Here is a 19,161-nt window from a genome sequence, read left to right on the forward strand (position 1 = left end):
TGGTGGTCCATTGGTTAAGACTGCGCTTCCAGTAAAGGGGAGCGGGTTCAATCCTTCGTCAGAAGATCCCACATGCCCCATGACTCAGCCACACACACACACACACACACACACACACACACACACACACACAAAGGGAGAAGTTGTCGTAAGGATATTGGAACGTATTTCAGAATCTAAGGACAGGAGTGCCTTTGCTCCCCACCCCGCTAAAGGACAAGAATCAGAAAAGGGAACAAGGGTCTGTTTTACTCTTGTGATATTTTTCCTGCTCTGAGTTCTGTTGGTGGAATGTAGCCTGAAAGCAATAGTTTGGTGACCCCTGCCCTAGAAGAAAGTGCAAAGTATATAGACAGAATGGTGTGTGGGATGGGTGGTCAGGCTGAGAGGGTGGAGGATACGTGATGGGAGTAGAGGCTGAGGAGGTTGTGGAGGCTCTGGGAGCCTCGAGGGTCTAGATGAGGGAGCACGGCCAGTGGAGGGACTGTGGGTTGAGGTCAGGCCTTGGGAACTGAGCCCAGGAAGCACATGGCTATGCCTGAGCAGTGGAGGTGAGGCCCCCAATCTTCATCCCCCAGGGGAACAGAACTTCATCAAATCACTGATCCACTTCGATAAAGACAATATCTCAGACAAGGTCCTGAAGAAGATCGGAGCCTACTGTGCCCAGCCCGATTTCCAGCCTGACATCATCGGCCGTGTGTCACTGGCTGCCAAGTCCCTATGCATGTGGGTTCGGGCCATGGAGGTAGGCAGTGACAGGCAGGGTGGGAGCAGTGAGGCCGGATGGGAGGAGGGGGATGGAAGGCTCATGGCAGGTGAATGGGTAGCGAGTGAGAGGGTGCCCGCTGTCTCCCCGCAGCTCTACGGGCGGCTGTACCGGGTGGTGGAGCCCAAGCGGATCCGCATGAACACCGCATTGGCCCAGCTTCAGGAGAAGCAGGCGGCCCTGGCCGAGGCTCAGGAGAAGCTGCGTGAGGTGAGCCTCATACCTATGTTTTCCGTTTTCCGAGGTGGTAGCTCTCCCAGATTCCCGATTTCTAGGATGCTTCCTTTCTGTTTATTTCTCCCTGTCTAATTCTACCCCCTCCTCCTTATAGTCCTATCTGCCTCCCACTCTGCGCCTTGTTTAGACGGCTGCCTCTGGCTCAAAGCTAAGTCAGTGAGAGGGTTACAAAGGCACAGGGGCGCTGTCTCTGGGGAGCCCTTCCCACAACTGACCTGGAGCTGGCAGTGTTCGCCATCCTTTGTTGGGGCCCTTTGGAGAAGGTCCTTGAGACAGTAACTGATGAAGTCTGTGTGGCAGTGGGTCTTTGCTCGGGGGATAGGGCAGGGGTGTCACACTGCTGCTTGGACCTGGAGGAATACGAGGGTGTTGGAGCCTGGTGTTGTCGTCTGGAGGTAGAGAGGGTTATTTCCTGTGAGAAGGCTAGATAATCCAAAAGGTGCTGTCCTACCAGATACATGCACAAGTAACTCTCTTTCAGGCAGAATATAAGTGCTATTAGCAAGAGTTCAAAATTCTTTCAGTCTATCATTTAATTTTCTGTCATTGATTTAATAGGTAGTGTAAATATATCGACATGGTTTGAAATTCAAAAGGACAAAAGCATATCCAGTAAGAATTCTCCCTTTCACCTTCTGCTCTCTAATCACCAGTTCCCCTCACTTGAAAGTAACTTCTGCCTTCCAATGCAGGGGATACCGGTTTGATCCCAGATCAAGGAACTAAGATCCCACATGCCTCGGGGTAACTAAGCCCATGTGCTGTAACCAAGATCCAGTGTGCACACACATACACACAAAGAAGATTCCATTCTGACCCATTTCAGAGGCTTCTGGGCAGTTTCCAAACCAGGGGTCCCTAACCTTCGCTGTGTGTCAGAATCGGACCTAGGGAAAAAATATATTTTCAGGGATCCAAGCAAATGAGTAATGGTTAAAATTATTTACTCAAGATTTGGATTGAAATGTAATATAGCTGGACTCTGGGCCTCTTCCCAGACCTCTAGTGCTGTGTTCAGGGTTTCTCATCTCTGGGCGACCCTGATGGAGAAGAAGGCTTCAAACGGTTGATTTCAAGGCTCCCCAGAGATTCTTACTTAGTTGGCCTGGCAGGAGCCCAGGGTCAGCACAGTGCTAGCTGCAAGCAGGTGGCTCAGCATGTCTGATTCTGAAGTTCTACTGAAAGCTATATTTGCATCTTACACTTTCAGTAACAAAGGAGAAATTTCAGTTCCCTGTTTGCTTACGCTTACCAACTAGAGGTCCTCAAGACGCGGTGTGAGATCCCCCACCAGCAACCTAACACGAGGTGCCCTACAAATGCTTCTCCTGAGAATGACGCTGTTGGCAGCTGACCCTACAGGCCCACTTTTTTCCCACATGTGAAGGGGACAACCCCTAATTATCTGGCCCAGGATATGATTCATCCAGAGGTGAGAAACCTTTCCTAATGGATGGCCATACCTGTGAGTGTTTAGGCTTGAAAGAAAGAGTAAAAGAGTGAAGATTTCAAGAGAGGTTGAGAGGTCATGATGAACCGAGGTGGCGGGGGATTGAAATCAGGAGGTGGGGTTCTAGCCCCAGCACCGGCAGTAACCAGCAAGTCGCTTAATCCCACTAAATCTTGGGCATTGGAAGGCACATTCTTAACCTCTGGACCACCAGGAAGTCCCAGAACAGACTCTTCATCCACCACAGAACTCTTAATTAAGGCCACCCTTACAGACTACATCTCTCCCCTGTCCAAGCCCCATTTCCTAGAAATTGTCTTGCTTCAAACATCTGTCTCTATAGAGAAAGCCACTCATTCATAGACAAAGCTACAGCCATCTGCCAACGTCAGAATAACACAGGGTTGGCCTAAAGACTTTCACTGAAGTCATAGAAGTTAAAAGTTAACCACACAAGTGTAAAAACCCACTGGACCTGATATGAGCCTTACTCACCTTACTTACCTTACTCAGAACACCTGTTCACACGCTGCAGTCTGATCAGGAAACTCCCAGCACTGTCAAAAATGTTTTGGGGGATTTTCTGGTCTGCATATATGTATACTCTCTCTTTTTTTAAACCTGTGCCATTGTTTTTTTCATTTTCTCTTTTTTTCCATTTTTTCATTTTTTGGCCATGCCATGTGAGTTGTGGGATCTTAGTTCCCCAACCAGGGATCAAACCTACACACCCTGCATTGGAAGCATGGTGTCTTAACCACTGGACAGCCGGGAAAGTCCAAAATGTATACTCTTGAAGGGATCTGAGAACTAGTAGTCTTATTCTATGCCCGAGTTCTAAGCAAATTGAGAAATAAAAGGCATTTGGCCAAAATATAACCTATAAAGGCTAGGCTGGAGGATGTGGAAGATGTCTGTGAGCAAGTGGCCCTCCTAGTGGGGACCCGCATCTTCAGACAGACGTACCTGGTCTTGGGCGTTGTTGGGGGGGCAGAGTGGGACTTGTGCTCACCCCTAAAAAGAAAGGGCATGAGCTCAGTTGAGCATTCCCAGTTTACTCTTTCCAATTTTACCAGTCAGATCAGTCACCACCTCCCCTGGAGAAGGGTGAGAAAAAGTCCTGGAGGAAGTCTTCCAACACACAAGGGAATGACCAATACAAACAATTGTAACAAGCCATGACCCCAGAGGAAAAAATAAGCCCAGAGAAAATTCAGGTTATGAAGAAAACTTGAAAAAAGTAGACCTCTAATTAGTATCATCAGAGAGAGTGATTAAGAAAGAAATGACATCCACAGAACAAAAATAGGATGATGAAAGGCCAAACGAAAAGGAAGAATTCTGGGAAATTTAAAAATGATCAAAGTGTGACATTCGGTAGAAGGGTGGGAGGACAGCATCACAGAACGTACCACAAAACCAGAGGCAGAAAGCAGAAGAGAGACACGACCAACCTGTAAGAATTTCTGAAAGAAAAACACATCAGGGATAATAGAAAAAGTAGTTAACAACTGGTTCAGCCCACACAGTGACCTGTCTGAGTGGGTCTCACCACGAGGAGCCCAGCCTGGTTCACACTGGACACCAACCCGGATCATGATGACATTGACGCTGTTTGTTAGCATTTGACCTTTATAATCAGTCTAGAGATGGAGCACAGAAGACCCAGTGTGGCCTCTCTGAATGTCAACCTCAACGATATAAAAATAAAGGTACCGCCTAAAAATTGGGGAAGTGGACACAGCTGGGAAAAGACAGGGCAGTGCTTTTGCAGCAGATAAAATAGAACACAGTTTTAACGTGTTGGGACTTTCCAGTTGTTAAGTTTCTGCACTTCCACTGCAGGGGACACAGGTTCAATCCCTGATCCCTGGTTGGCAAACAGATCCCACATGCCTTGCACAGTGGCAACAAACAAAAAAATATGAATTTATTACTTATAACACTAGAATGTTATTTAACATTATAATAAAGGTAGCCAGTAAGAGAGATTAGGAACTATTAGGAAATTTGGAGAGATCGTGTGTGCTTGCTAAGTAGCTTCAGTCATGTCCAACTCTTTGCGACCCTATGAACTGTAGCCGGCCAGGCTCCTCTGTCCATGGGATTCTCCAGGCAAGAATACTGGAGTGAGTTGCTGTGGCCTCCTCCAGGGAATCTTCCCAACCCAGGGATCGAACCTGCTTCTTTATGTCTCCTGCATTGGCAGGTGTGTTCTTTACCACTAGCGCCACCTGGGAAGCCCTTGAGAGATTCTAAATGCCCTTGAAGTGGTCTTTGTGGGTGTGAAACAAATAGTGAGATTTTTAATTGGTCCCTCTTATTATAGTATTGAAATGAAGTCCACTTAATTTATCCAATCATGTTCATGTCCTGATTTTATAACTTGTATCTATCAATAAACATTGTGATATTTGGGGAAAAAAGAAAAAACTACTAGATGTAGAGAGAAAGGGATGAGGTGTGTTGGTATAAGGGAATCAGATCTTCATCTATCATAGCATTAAGTCCATAGAAATAGTCTAACGTTGATAAAGCAGGAAACAGCTGTATAAAATATACTTGTAGTATCCGTAGAGGATGAACTGGAAACAGGTCACATTGGCTACCTCAAGAAGGAAGCTGGGTAGATGGAGCAGAGGGTTGGGAGGAAGATTTTCATGCTTTCATGCCTCTTGAATTTTAAGTTATCTATTCACAAAGTAAACACAATTAAAATAGAAAAGGACTAGCAGCGTCAAGATGTGCTCATGCAAGTACAAGGGTACTCATTACAGCTTTGTTAATTATAGAAAACGTTGGGAAGACACAAATGTCCATCAGTAGGAAACTTGTCATATAAATTGTGATTCCATCATACACAAAATTAGCAGCTGTTAAAAACAATGAGACAGCTTGACAAGAATGGATTTGAAGACAGGTGAAAAATAGTAAAGTATGAAACAGTGATACTGAATGTTACCATTTATCTTTTTGAAAAAAAATCATCCATTCAAGAAATATTTATTGAGTGCTGGGCACTACCTGGGTCTGATTCAGTGGCGAACGTGGCACTCCCCTCATGATGCTCACATTTTCTTTACTGTTGATGGACTTGGTCTGGAAAGTTACACTAGAAACTGCTGACAGTGGCTCCCTCTCAGGCTGGGGCTGGGAGCTGGGGTCAGGAGTAGGAGGAGGACAAACCCCAGCACACTTTTCTTCCTTTGGAATGTTGATTTGTGTGAAACATATTCACCATTCAAAAAAAAAAAATACAAATGGGACAAGTTATTTTCAAAAAAAGTTAAAGATGTTAGGTGGGATGATGGTGTTATGACTATGTCCTTTTCTAAAAAGCAATGCATTATGAGGTATTTAAAGTTGAAATGTCATGAGTTTGCAACATTCTTTAAAATACTTTGGGGAAAAACAAGTAGATGGCGTAAATACAGCAAAATGTTAACAACTGTTAAATCTGGGTGATGGGTGTGTAGGTATTGCTTATATTAGTCTTTTTCTTAGGTTTGAAATTTCTCATAATTATTTTTAATTAAAAAGATTAAAGCTCCAAAAATTTAAAGCTGTATATAAATATAAATATATATATATATACACACACACACACACACACATACATCCAGTAGCTGCATATACACACACATACATCCAGTAGCTGCATAACCATAATAGTCAGAGATAGGGAGATAATTACTTGAAGAAATAAAAAGAGACATGGTTAAAAAATAATTTGCTACTGAAGAATGGAACTAAGTAGGAAAGTGGGCTAGAGGACCATTGCTTTTCCTTATAACCTCTTTTATTTTATTATTTAGGTCTTTAACCCTGTGCATATATTTCTTGTGTAGAAAATCAAAACAGTGAAAACATGCAAAATAAATAATGAAATATAGATCTATCACGTAGGTTGGCTGCCTCCCCAGAGCCCAGTCTCCACGGGAAGCCAAATTACAATCAGAGGTTGCTGATGAGTGTGGGCTCAGTGCATGGAGGTGGTTGCGTGAACCTGATGACAAGTGCCATGCAGTAGAGCCTGCCAGATAACCCAGCACGTGTGTGTGAGGGCCAGAGCACCCTTTCCCTGTGGGCCCCTAGCCTCTGAGTGGCCTATCTGATCCCTGAGCGACACCTTCTTTCTTTAGATGCTCAAGTCACTCAAGGGTGACATTTTGAATCTCCACTTTGCTTTAAAAAATGTTCCCTGGAGGGAATTCTCTGGTGGTCCAATAATTAGGGCTCCACATTTCCACTGCAGGGCCATGGGTTCAATTCCCGGTTGGGAAACTAAGACCCCCACGTGCCTCCTGGCACAGGCAAAAATAATAATGATAATTCCTTGGAGAGCTACTTATCTCATTCCCAAGTTCTTGGAAGTCAACCTCAATAGTTGGGAAAAAACGAAAATTTCCTTGTGATGAGAACTCAGGAGTCACTCTCTCAACAACATGGAATGGCGGTTATTTTTGTGCTATCTGGTCCTCTCTTGTCAAAACATCCTGTGTGGTTTATCCCTGTGCTACAAGAGGCCCATCTCTTCCTCAGCCTTGAGTCCATGACCAAGCAGTTTCCAGGCTCAAGGAAGGAGTGGTGGAGTGGTGGAGGCTCAGGAAAGAAAACTCACCTGATCACATATATTTGATATTGTTTTTTCCTTCACAACAACCCTGCAGGGGAGGTGTTAATTTTTGTACCTGAGGAAACTGAGGCGCCAAGAGATCATTTTTCCCAGAGGTCATAGAGCCACAACATAGCAGATGGGTAATCCGAAGCCAGAATCGTCTGGCCTCCAGCCTGTGTTAGATCCCCATACTCTGATCCCTCCCAGGTGGCTGAGAAACTGGAGATGCTGAAGAAACAGTATGATGAGAAGCTGGCACAGAAGGAGGAGCTTCGCAAGAGGTCTGAGGAGATGGAGATGAAGCTGGAGCGTGCTGGGATGCTGGTGTCCGGGCTGGCTGGCGAGAAGGCCCGATGGGAGGAGACAGTAAAGGTGAGGCCAGCTGCGCCCCCTGGCTCCCCTAGCTGTTGCCCACCACTGCGACCAGCTCCCAGCCCATTTAGGTGGAGGGACAGGAGGGGAAATGATGGCGATGCTTGGGTGTAGGGACACCCAAGAATGGGGCGTGGGCATTCTTCCTCTCCCATTTGGTGAGAATAGTGGGAGGAGAGGCTTTTGTGCCAGGAGGGATCTGCCCCCTTGTGTAGGTGGGGCTGGAAAACACTCACGAGGACCCTGATAGAGCCCACTGACCTGACTGAAGCCAACCTGGGGCATCTCATCTCTGATCTCAGTGAGCTCCTGGCTTCACAAGAGGGTTAGGCCTTATCACAAACTAACACTGCTGAATTCCCTGGTGGTCCAGTGATTAAGACTCCATGCTCTCACTGCCGAGGGCCTGGGATCTAAGATTCCACAAGCCATGTGGCACGACCAAGAAAAGAAAGAGAGAAGAAATAAACATTGCTGTTAAAGTTGGGGAACTCAAGGAAGTCCCCTCATGGTCTAGTGGTTAGGGTTTGGCACTACCACTGCCATGACCTGGATTTGATCCCTGGTCAGGGAACTGAGATCCTGCAAGTCACATGGAACGGCCAAAATATGAAAAAAATAAAACATGGGGAACTCAAAAGTTGTGAGGGTAGGGTTGAATTCTTGGGGCACAAGGATTTAGGAGAAGGAAAGACTCCCTCTGATCTGGACAGTGTCCAGAGTGGGGAGTGCCTTCAGACTTGTCCATGTGCCTCCAGTACTGGGGCCCAGGAAGACTTATACCTACCTCCCCTGCTGTCCTCCAGGGCCTGGAGGAGGATCTGGGCTACCTGGTGGGAGACTGTCTCCTGGCAGCTGCCTTCCTGTCCTATATGGGGCCCTTCCTGACCAACTACCGGGATGAGATAGTCAACCAAATCTGGATCAGGAAGGTAAGGCAGGGCTTGGGTGTGATGCATGAGTTCCTGGGCTCTAAGATCACAGCCTCTGGGAGTAACAGATGTTGGGAAGGGGCAGGGGTGCTGGGCTCTCATATCCAGGCTGAAGCTCCAGGCTTCTTCCATCCAGATTTCAGAGCTGCAGGTTCCTTGCTCACCCCGCTTCACATTCGACAACTTCCTGTCCAATCCTACCAAAGTTCGGGACTGGAACATTCAAGGGCTGCCCTCGGATGCCTTCTCCACTGAGAACGGCATCATTGTCACCCGCGGCAACAGGTGAGGATGTTGCTGGGAGCACAGGCCCAAGTGAAGGCTAAGCCTATCTTCTGACTCACACTTCCTCCTTCAGGTGGGCACTGATGATCGATCCGCAGGCCCAGGCTCTGAAATGGATCAAGAACATGGAAGGAAATCAGGTACAGGGCTGGGGATGGGGGAGGGCTGATTCGTCCCCTTAGATTCTCTTCCCAAGTCTGACTCTTTCTCAGATCCTACCCTTTGGTTATTACCCATCTTGTATCCCTCAGCATTTCTTCCATAGCTTCCCTTGCTTTCCAGGGCCTACAGATCATCGACCTGCAGATGAACGATTATCTCCGAATCCTAGAAAACGCCATCCAGTTTGGATATCCAGTTCTGCTCCAGAATGTGCAGGAATATCTGGATCCCACACTCAACCCTGTGCTCAACAAATCTGTAGCTCGAATTGGTCAGGGCCCAGGCTTATGGTGGGGTTGGGCTGAGACCAGCGAGGTCGGACCCATGGCAGGAAAGCGCTAGGTCTTTGGCTGTGTCTCCTACTACCTTGTCCCTGTATTCAGACACACCTGGGTTGGGGCCGTAGGCAGGCTGAGTCCCTGCTACTGGATTCCAGTTGGGGAACAATGGGTCAGCCCTGACCCACACTTGGTCCTGTGGAGTCCCTGCCCTTGACCCTCCTGTCAGTGCAGGTGGTCGGTTACTGATGCGCATTGGAGATAAGGAGGTGGAATACAATCCCAACTTCCGTTTCTACATCACCACCAAGCTCTCCAACCCCCACTACAGCCCAGAGACCTCAGCCAAGACCACCATTGTCAACTTCGCTGTCAAAGAACAGGTGGGTGGGGGCCGATGCCTAGACTGAACCAGGGTGAATCCAGAGGGCTGTAGAATTGGCCAGGACTGAGAAAAGGCTGAGATTGTGTCGGCAGCTGGGGATGTGGGGCTTGAGAGGTGTAAAGGGATGTAAAGGGTAAAGGTCACCAGAGTGGGGTTCTCACCACGGGTCCTGGCCATCTCAGGGCCTGGAGGCCCAGCTGCTGGGCATTGTGGTCCGGAAGGAGCGGCCGGAGCTGGAGGAGCAGAAGGACTCCCTGGTCATCAATATCGCCGCTGGCAAAAGGAAGCTCAAGGAGCTGGAGGACGAGATCCTTCGGTGAGACCCTGCCTCCCCCAGCCCACAGCCCGCGGGGTCTGCTCGAAGGCTTGACTACAGTCCCGGGGGCAGGGAGGGGGGCGCTGATGAGGGGTCGCCCATCCCCTGCTCCCGGCCAGGCTCAACACCCGCTGAAGCCCCTTTATCCACGCTCCTTTTGCCTTTTCTCCAGGCTGCTGAACGAGGCCACGGGCTCCTTGCTAGACGACGTGCAGCTGGTGAACACCCTGCGGACCTCCAAGATAACCGCCACTGAGGTGACCGAACAGCTAGAGACCAGCGAAACCACGGAGATCAACATCGACCTGGCCCGAGAGGTGAACCACAGCGACCTCCGGCCCCGCCCCCTCTCCGAGCCCCCGCCCCTCCGACCCTGACTCCGCCCCCTCCACAGGCTTACCGCCCCTGCGCCCAGCGGGCCTCTGTGCTGTTCTTCGTGCTCAACGATATGGGCCGCATCGACCCGATGTACCAGTTCTCCCTGGACGCCTACATCAGCCTCTTTATCCTCAGCATCGACAAGAGCCATCGCAGCAACAAGCTGGAGGACCGCATCGACTACCTGAACGAGTACCACACCTACGCTGTCTACAGGTCTGGGCGCCTCACCGCGTCCCGCACGCGCCCGGTGTGAGGCCCAGTGGCTCTGTGCCCACCATCCCCTCTGGTTTTGTGCTTTGGAGCTGCCCCTGCCACCGCCCCTGGTCCCCTGCTCTTCTCACCATACACCTCCCCTGGACAGTGTCCACCCTTTGGCTGACCATCACCATGGGCTGACCAGTCCCAGTCCCAGTGTCTCCCTTGAGCATTAAGCCTTGTGTGGAGGACCTACCCCTGTGCCAGCACTTCTCAAAAGGTTAATGTGTCCACGACGCAGGTTAATGTAGACTCCGACTCAGTAGGTCTGGGCTGGGACCTGGGAACCTGCATTTCTAACAAGCTCCCAGGTGAAGCTGCTGCTCGTGGTCTGTGGCTCTGACTTTGAGTAGTGAGGTTCCTAACCCCCCGCCTGGACATCCCACAGACCCCTCAAGGTCAACCTGTTTCACATCCAACTCGTCTCCCCTCTTTCTTCAGGGGCTGCACCCCTGAGTGGCACCAACAGCCACCTCCCAGGCACCTGAACTGGGAGAGATTCCTGGCTCTTCACTGCCCTTCACCTCTCAGATCAGTCCACAGGTTTTGCTCATGATTCTTTCTGCACACCGTTCCCCCTTCCCACCCAAGTCTGTCCACTGCCATGACTCACTTCAATTGAAGTCACCGTGATCTTTCTTTCTGAATTCCCCCGCGGGTTCCCAACAGGTCCTTCTGCCTCCAGCTCTGTCCCTCTCCAATCTGTCCTGCGGTCAGCAACGTGAGCCTTTCAAACACATGAATCTGGCCGTGCCACCCCAGCCCCAGCTTCCATTCTGTGGTGGTAGTTTTGTGTCCAATAGCCATAAAGTCCTCCATACCTTGGCTGCCACCTGCCCTGCAGCCTCACCTTCCCCCTCCTTACACTGGACCCTGAGCATCGCTGAAGCCCTGCACACCATGGTTTTCTCACCACCACTGCCTCCTTGGCCTGTATCTGAGCTCTCCCTGGCATCCTCCCCTCTCCTCTCTGCCACATCACGGTAACTCTGCTGCACCTCCGGCTCCGCTCCAGGCAGGAGAGTGCTGCCACTCATGTATAGGATTCATCTTGTCACATGGTAACCTCTCATGTCCTCTCATATGGTCCCTCATTTGTCCTCCCCACTCTGCCTGACTTCCTCCAGGACAGCAGGACAGAGACTGTATTCATTCACCTTTGTGTCTTCAGGACCTGGCAGTGTACCTGGCACATAGCCGGGGTCCAGTCAGTGTTGAGGAAATTCTGGGAGAACCACATCCTCTCTCTAGAGCCCTAAAGGCTAGGCTGTTTACAGGAGGTTTGGATTAGAGGTTGATGAAGGTCCTCCCTATAGGCAGGGCTCTGTGATTGTCGGGTCTTCACTCAGGAAGCCTCGATGCTGAGTATCGTGCCTCCCAAACCCCCACCCCCTGCCCCTCCCAGGTACACCTGCCGCACGCTTTTCGAGCGCCACAAGCTGCTATTCAGTTTTCAGATGTGTGCCAAAATTCTGGAGACTTCTGGGAAACTCAACATGGATGAATACAACTTCTTTCTACGCGGGGGCGTGGTGAGTTGGGTAGAGTATATCTGAGTGTGGGGTGGACAAGGTCGGGAATGGAGCCCAGATGCAGAGGGTAAGCCCAGGATCCAGCAAGTGAGCGGAGGAAAGCTGCCAGGAGCAGGTGTATGACAAGCTCCCGGGGGCCATGAGGAGTGGCTTGCCCGCATTACAGGTGGGGCTTTGAGCCCCTTCCCTGTGACCCACTGATTGGCATGATCTGGCCACTCTTGCACTGACTCTCAGGCCACTCCTTCCCCATCCTGGATTCCGTGGTCACTGTTACACTCTCTCCCTTCCAAACACCCTCAGCCCCTTTGCCTTCTCCCCACTCCAGCGGCACAGGCTTCTCACTGTCGCAGGCATGTCTCACCCCAGGGCCTTCACACCAGCTGTTCCTTCTGCCAGAAAATTGTTCCCACAGGTATACACTGTGCCCCTCCCTCTCCTCCTTTAAGGCTTGATTCAAATCTCACCTCACCGAGATTTCCTTGACTGTCTTAATATTTCCAGCTACCCTTAAGCACTTCCAGTCTCCCTTAATCTTCCTCAACTTATTCTCTTTTTCCATGGCACTGCCATCTTTAACCTACTAGATAACTATTTGCTGTGTTTTTGGTTCATTATCTGCTGTTCCATGTGGGAAAATAAGCTCCTCAAGGGCAGAGGTATTTGTCTTTTATGTTCAGTGGTGTGTCTAGAGTGCTTAAAACATAGTTGGTGAACACTAAATATTTGTTAAATTAATAAGTGACAGTGAACAGGTTGTGCTTCTTAAGGGTGCAGCTGCAATTGCCATCATTCAGGTAGAAGGCAGTATTGCCAGGATACCACAAGAGGGCGCCCGCTTCCTAACTTTGGACTGTGCCTTCACCCACATGGTGGCTCAGATACACAGGCTCCCCCTTTCCTTCCATTTATTTCCCCAATAAAGGTGGATTCCAATCCATCTCAGATTCCTTTCTTTCATGTCTTCATTTTGTTTCATGAAATACTTATCTTGGCTTTTTCACCTTGAAAAAAACAAAAAAACCTATTCTTTTGGGATCAGATCAAATCAGATGAGATCAGTTGCTCAGTCGTGTCCGACTCTTCGCGACCCCATGAATTGCAGCTCGCCAGGCCTCCCTGTCCATCACCAAGTCCCGGAGTTCACTCAGACTCACGTCCATCGAGTCAGTGATGCCATCCAGCCATCTCATGCTCTGTCGTCCCCTTCTCCTCTTGCCCCCAATCCCTCCCAGCATCAGAGTCTTTTCCAATGAGTCAACTCGTCGCATGAGGTGGCCAAAGTACTGGAGTTTCAGCTTTAGCATCATTCCTTCCAAAGAAATCCCAGGGCTGATCTCCTTCATAATGGACTAGTTGGATCTCCTTGCAGTCCAAGGGACTCTCAAGAGTCTTCTCCAACACCACAGTTCAAAAGCATCAATTCTTCTGCACTCAGCCTTCTTCACAGTCCAACTCTCACATCCATACATGACCACAGGAAAAACCATAGCCTCGACAAGATGAACCTTTGTTGGCAAAGTAATGTCTCTGTTTTTCAATATGCTGTCTAGGTTGGTCATAACTTCCCTTCCAAGGAGTAAGCGTCTTTTAATTTCATGGCTGCAGTCATCATCTGCAGTGATTTTGGAGCCCAGAAAAATAAAGTCTGACACTGTTTGCACTGTTTCCCCATCTATTTCCCATGAAGTGATGGGACCGGATGCCATGATCTTCGTTTTCTGAATGTTGAGCTTTAAGCCAACTTTTTCACTCTCCACTTTCACTTTCATCAAGAGGCTTTTGAGTTCCTCTTCACTTTCTGCCATAAGGGTGGTGTCATCTGCATATCTGAGGTTATTGATATTTCTCCCGGCAATCTTGATTCCAGCTTGTGTTTTTTCCAGTCCAGCGTTTCTCATGATGTGCTCTGCATATAAGTTAAATAGACAGGGCGACAATATACAGCCTTGACATACTCCTTTTCTTATTTGGAACCAGTCTGTTGTTCCATGTCCAGTTCTAACTGTTGCTTCCTGACCAGCATACAGATTTCTCAAGAGGCAGGTCAGGTGCTCTGGTATTCCCATCTCTTTCAGAATTTTCCACAGTTTATTGTGATCCACACAAAGGCTTTGGCATAGTCAATAAAGCAGAAATAGATGTTTTTCTGGAACTCTCTTGCTTTTTCCATGATCCAGCAGATGTTGGCAATTTGGTCTCTGGTTCCTCTGCCTTTTCTAAAACCAGCTTGAACATCAGGAAGTTCATGGTTCACATATTGCTGAAGCCTGGCTTGGAGAATTTTGAGCATTACTTTACTAGCCTGTGAGATGAGTGCAATTGTGTGGTAGTTTGAGCATTCTTTGGCATTGCCTTTCTTTGGGATTGGAATGAAAACTGACCTTTTCCAGTCCTGTGGCCACTGCTGAGTTTTCCAAATTTGCTGGCATATTGAGTGCAGCACTTTCACAGCATCATCTTTCAGGATTTGGAATTTCAGCTCAACTGGAATTCTATCACCTCCACTAGCTTTGTTCGTAGTGATGCTTTCTAAGGCCCACTTGACTTCACATTCCACGTTGTCTGGCTCTAGGTCAGTGATCACACCATCGTGATTATCTGGGTCATGAATATCTTTTTTGTACAGTTCTTCTGTGTATTCATGGAAAAGAAATGAAGAAAAGCAAAATGGCTGTCTGGGGAGGCCTTACAAATAGCTATGAAAAGAAGAGAAGCGAAAAGCAAAGGAGAAAAGGAAAGATATAAACATCTGAATGCAGAGTTCCAAAGAATAGCAAGAAGAGATAAGAGATAAGATCGCTGAAGCCTTCTTCAGCGATCAATGCAAAGAAATAGAGGAAAACAACAGAATGGGAAAGACTAGAGATCTCTTCAAGAAAATCAGATACCAAAGGAACATTTCATGCAAAGATGGGCTCAGTAAAGGACAGAAATGGTATGGACCTAACAGAAGCAGAAGATATTAAGAAGAGATGGCAAGAATACACAGAACTGTACAAAAAGATCTTTTGGGATAGTCTGGGTCAATGCTTTTCTCCTCTCTCGTCCCCCTGCCCCAGGTCTTGGATCGTGAGGGCCAAATGGATAACCCTTGTACCACCTGGCTCGCAGACGCCTACTGGGATAACATCACAGAGCTGGACAAACTGACCAACTTCCATGGGCTCATGAACTCCTTTGAGCAGTATCCTCGGGACTGGAACCTGTGGTATACCAACGCCACCCCCGAGAAGGCCATGCTGCCAGGTGCCTGGAGCCAGGCCTCCCTCTCCTTTCTCTTCCCTCCTTCAGCCTCACACCTGCTCTTTCCTCTAATTCCTTCCATGTCTCTCCCAAGTTCCCTCAGCACATCTGCCCCCTGGCCCAGTGTCCCCGAAGGCGTCTCTTTGTTCAGATTGCCTGCTCCTCCGGGCTCACTAACCTTAACCTTAACCTTGCCCCCAGGTGAGTGGGAAAATGCCTGCAATGAAATGCAACGAATGCTGATTGTTCGCTCCCTGCGCCAGGACCGTGTGGCCTTCTGTGTAACTTCTTTTATCGTCTCCAACCTTGGCTCCCGCTTCATTGAGCCGCCTGTGCTAAACATGAAGTTGGTCAGTGGCTCTTTTGCCTTCCCACCTGCTTCTCCCTGTCCCAGTCTGCCACCCGCACTTCTTCAGTCTCTCCCGAGACCTCACCTGGCCTTCTGCCTAAGGTCACACCCTGTGCTGCTGGCAGGTGATGGAGGACTCGGCCCCACGGACCCCACTGGTGTTCATCCTTTCCCCCGGCGTGGACCCCACCAGTGCCTTGCTCCAGCTGGCTGAGCATACAGGCATGGCCCAGCGCTTCCACGCTCTGTCTCTGGGCCAGGGCCAGGCCCCCATCGCGGCTCGGCTCCTCCGAGAGGGTGTGGTTCAGGGTCAGTGTCTACCCAGTTCTTCTGCCCCCAGCCATGGCCCTGGCCTGACTGTCCACCAGCTCCCTCCTGTCACCCTGCTGTCACTGCAGCTCCCTCTCCTCCAGAAGGCCTTGGGGTTGGCACCTGAGCACTTGGACCTTCCCCCTAAACTAGCCCCTCTACCAGAGGAACAGTGTGGGGACAGACGGGGCATAGGGAGTGGTTCCCACCACATCAGCACCCCCTTGCAGGACACTGGGTATTCCTCGCCAACTGCCACCTGTCGCTGTCCTGGATGCCAAACCTGGATAAACTGGTGGAGCAGCTGCAGGTGGAGGATCCGCACCCTTCTTTCCGCCTCTGGCTCAGCTCCAGCCCCCACCCAGACTTCCCCATCTCCATCTTGCAGGCCAGCATCAAGATGACCACAGAGCCACCAAAGGTATGGGCAACTGTAGACAGCAGCAGTGCCCATGCCAGCAGGCATACGTGTCCTCCTCCTGGCCTCAGAGAGAGGGTTTAACCTTAACAACAAGGCTGCTGTTCTGATTCTACTGTCCTCAGAAATTCCACTTCTGCGTGCCAAACTCTTAGAACATAGTAGTAATAGCTAACTTTTTTTGAGTGTTATTACATGCCAGGCATTGTTCTAAATGCTTACGTTTTTTAATTCATTTAACATACACACACACACTTGCCTATCAGGTAAGTACTATCAGCCCCATTTTACAGGTAGGAAACTGAGGCAAAGGAAGAGTATATAACTAGTGTGTGGACCTGTCAGCCCCTTCCTCCTCCGGACACTTCCTTATATTCTCTCCCTACTGTCACTTCCTGGCCTTTCTCCTTCCCTCCAGCTCTACTGAAATTTTTATCTCCAGTACTACAAGGTCACCTTGGAATGCAATCATACCAATCTTTTAAAATCTGATTATGTCACTACATCCTGCCCATTTACCTCTGCTTAAATTATTTTTGGAGGCAGTGGCACCCCACTCCAGCACTCTTGCCTGGAAAATCCCATGGATGGAGGAGCCTGGTAGGCTGCAGTCCATGGGGTCGCTAAGAATTGAACACGACTGAGTGACTTCACTTTCACTTTTCACTTTCATGTATTGGAGAAGGAAATGGCAACCCACTCCAGTGTTCTTGCCTGGAGAATCCCGGGGACGGGGGAGCCTGGTGGGCTGCCGTCTATGGGGTTGCACAGAGTCGGACATGACTGAAGCAACTTAGCAGCAGGAAACTATTTTAGTAGCTTCTTGTTGCTTTAATCAAGTTCACAGCCCTATTCACATGGCCTGTGTGCCCCTGCGAGCACCTCTCCTGCTTTGTTTGTCGCAACTTTCCCCTTCGCTTTCTTTACCTACACCATCAACTTTTAAAATTGTTTCGCTGTTCTTCCTTGACAGACTGTGTTCTCCAGCCTGGTGCTTTTTCATGAACTGTCCTCCCTATTTTCCTCCCCACCCCCTTCTTTGCCCCTTTAGGTCTCAGTCCCACCAGCACTTTCTCAGGAATCCTCTTGACTGTTCCCTCTGACCTTCCAATTCAAGAACTTTACACCTGTTAGTGTGATTCTGGTTAATACCTGACTTCTCTTCTAGACTGTAAGCTCAAGAGGGCAGAGACTGTGTCTTTTTCATCTCCCTCACCATTTTGCTCATCCTGTGACCAATGCAAGGACCTGTTTGTAGTAGGTGCTCAATAAATGAGAACTGATCAGATGCACAGGCATGCGGATGTCTTTCATCATTAAATCCTTCTTTGGCCACCTTGGGGAGGCTAGCACAGCTGACTGTCCCCCTAGTTTCCCTGATACACTCCTGGTCCTCCTTCTGTTTCTTGCGACATCATTGATTACTTCTGTGTTTCTTTCTCCTCCTGTCCTGTCCTCATTCTACATTTCCTCCCTTCACAAGTTGATGGAGAAACTGTCCTCTTCCTGATTTCAACCCCAATCCCCGTCTCTGGCTCCATTACTGAACTCAGTGCCAGGTGTGAATTCCATCTGGTTACAAAGTACTTCTTTTTGGCACTCCAGCATCATAAATTACTAGCTCTCAAAACAAGTCTTCAGCTCCTGCAGGCAGATTATCTCCTTGGCCCATTTTTGTTAATCAGTCAGTTCAGTTGCTCAGTTGTGTCTGACTCTTTGTGACCCCATGGACTGCAGCACTCCAGGCTTCCCTGTCCATCACCAACTCCTGGAGCCTACTCAAATTCATGTCCATTGTGTTGGTGATGCCATCCAACCACCTCATCCTCTGTCATCCCCTTTTCCTCCCACCTTCAATCTTTCCCAGCATCAGGGTCTTTTCCAGTGAGTTAGGGTTCTTCACATCAGGTAGCCAAAGTATTGGAGTTTCAGCTTCAGCATCAGTCCTACCAATGTACACCCAGGACTGATCTCCTTTAGGATGGACTGGTTGGATCTCCTTGCAGTCCAAGGGACTGTCAAGAATCTTCTCCAACACCACAGTTCAAAAGCATCAGTTCTTCAGTGCTCAGCTTCCTTTATAGTCCAACTCACATCCATACATGACTACTGGAAAAAACCATAGCCTTGACTAGACGGACCTTTGTTGACAAAGTAATATCTCTGCTTTTTTATATACCGTCTAGGTTTGTCATAGTTTTTCTTCCAAGGAGCAAGTGTCTTTAAATTTCATGGCTGCAATTACCATCTGCAGTGATTTTGCAGCCTAAGAAAATAAAGTCTCTCACTGTTTCCATTGTTTCCCCATCTATTTGCCATGAAGTGATGGGACCAGATGTCATGATCTTAGTTTTCTGCATGTTGAGTTTTAAGCCAACTTTTTCACTCTCCTCTTTCACTTTCATCAAGAGGCTCTTTAGTTTTTTTCTTCACTTTCTGCCATAAGGGTGGTGTCATCTGCGTATCTGAGGTTATTGATCTTTCTCCCGGCAATCTTGATTCCAGCTTGTGCTTCATCGAGCCTGGTATTTCGCATGATGTACTCTGCATATAAGTTAAATAATCAGGGTGACAATATACAGCCTTGATGTACTCCTTTCCCGATTTGGAACCAGTCTGTTGTTCCATGTTGTTAATGGCACCACTAATTTTTAAAAATCTATGTTTAAAGTTGATTTTTATTTACCTTTATTTTCTTCTGTCAACAAAAGTAGTCCGTCTTCCCATTAAAAAAATGTCAAACAGTTCAGATATGTGTTGTCAAAGAGATGCAACCCTTCTTTTTTAATTTGTTAAGAGCCTTTCTTATTGCCTTCTAAGAGAGGGCCCTCTGTTGTCTGAACTCCACCCTCTGTAATGGGTAGAGG

General features: G+C 48.5%; 1 protein-coding gene across 9 annotated transcripts in view; it reads left to right on the forward strand.

Annotated features, from left to right (window-relative positions):
• DNAH2 (dynein axonemal heavy chain 2) overlaps positions 1-19,161 on the forward strand; it is a 108,442-nt gene that overhangs the window by 81,948 nt on the left and 7,333 nt on the right. For 6 of the 9 annotated variants that reach the window (XM_024980544.2, XM_024980542.2, XM_015458741.3 and 3 more), the window contains 16 exons: positions 579-748; positions 863-979; positions 7,282-7,446; positions 8,253-8,378; positions 8,515-8,663; positions 8,737-8,803; positions 8,946-9,096; positions 9,338-9,486; positions 9,671-9,804; positions 9,977-10,121; positions 10,199-10,398; positions 11,846-11,972; positions 15,035-15,221; positions 15,420-15,568; positions 15,693-15,876; positions 16,107-16,297. In XM_024980544.2, the coding sequence (XP_024836312.1) occupies positions 579-748; positions 863-979; positions 7,282-7,446; positions 8,253-8,378; positions 8,515-8,663; positions 8,737-8,803; positions 8,946-9,096; positions 9,338-9,486; positions 9,671-9,804; positions 9,977-10,121; positions 10,199-10,398; positions 11,846-11,972; positions 15,035-15,221; positions 15,420-15,568; positions 15,693-15,876; positions 16,107-16,297 (2,411 nt within the window). Of the gene's footprint in view, positions 1-578; positions 749-862; positions 980-7,281; positions 7,447-8,252; positions 8,379-8,514; positions 8,664-8,736; positions 8,804-8,945; positions 9,097-9,337; positions 9,487-9,670; positions 9,805-9,976; positions 10,122-10,198; positions 10,399-11,845; positions 11,973-15,034; positions 15,222-15,419; positions 15,569-15,692; positions 15,877-16,106; positions 16,298-19,161 lie in introns of those variants that run through there. The other 3 variants (XM_059878292.1, XM_059878294.1, XM_024980543.2) reach the window with 3 other exon arrangements.

This window comes from Bos taurus, chromosome 19, assembly GCF_002263795.3.
Source record: "Bos taurus isolate L1 Dominette 01449 registration number 42190680 breed Hereford chromosome 19, ARS-UCD2.0, whole genome shotgun sequence".
NCBI lineage: Eukaryota > Metazoa > Chordata > Mammalia > Artiodactyla > Bovidae > Bos > Bos taurus.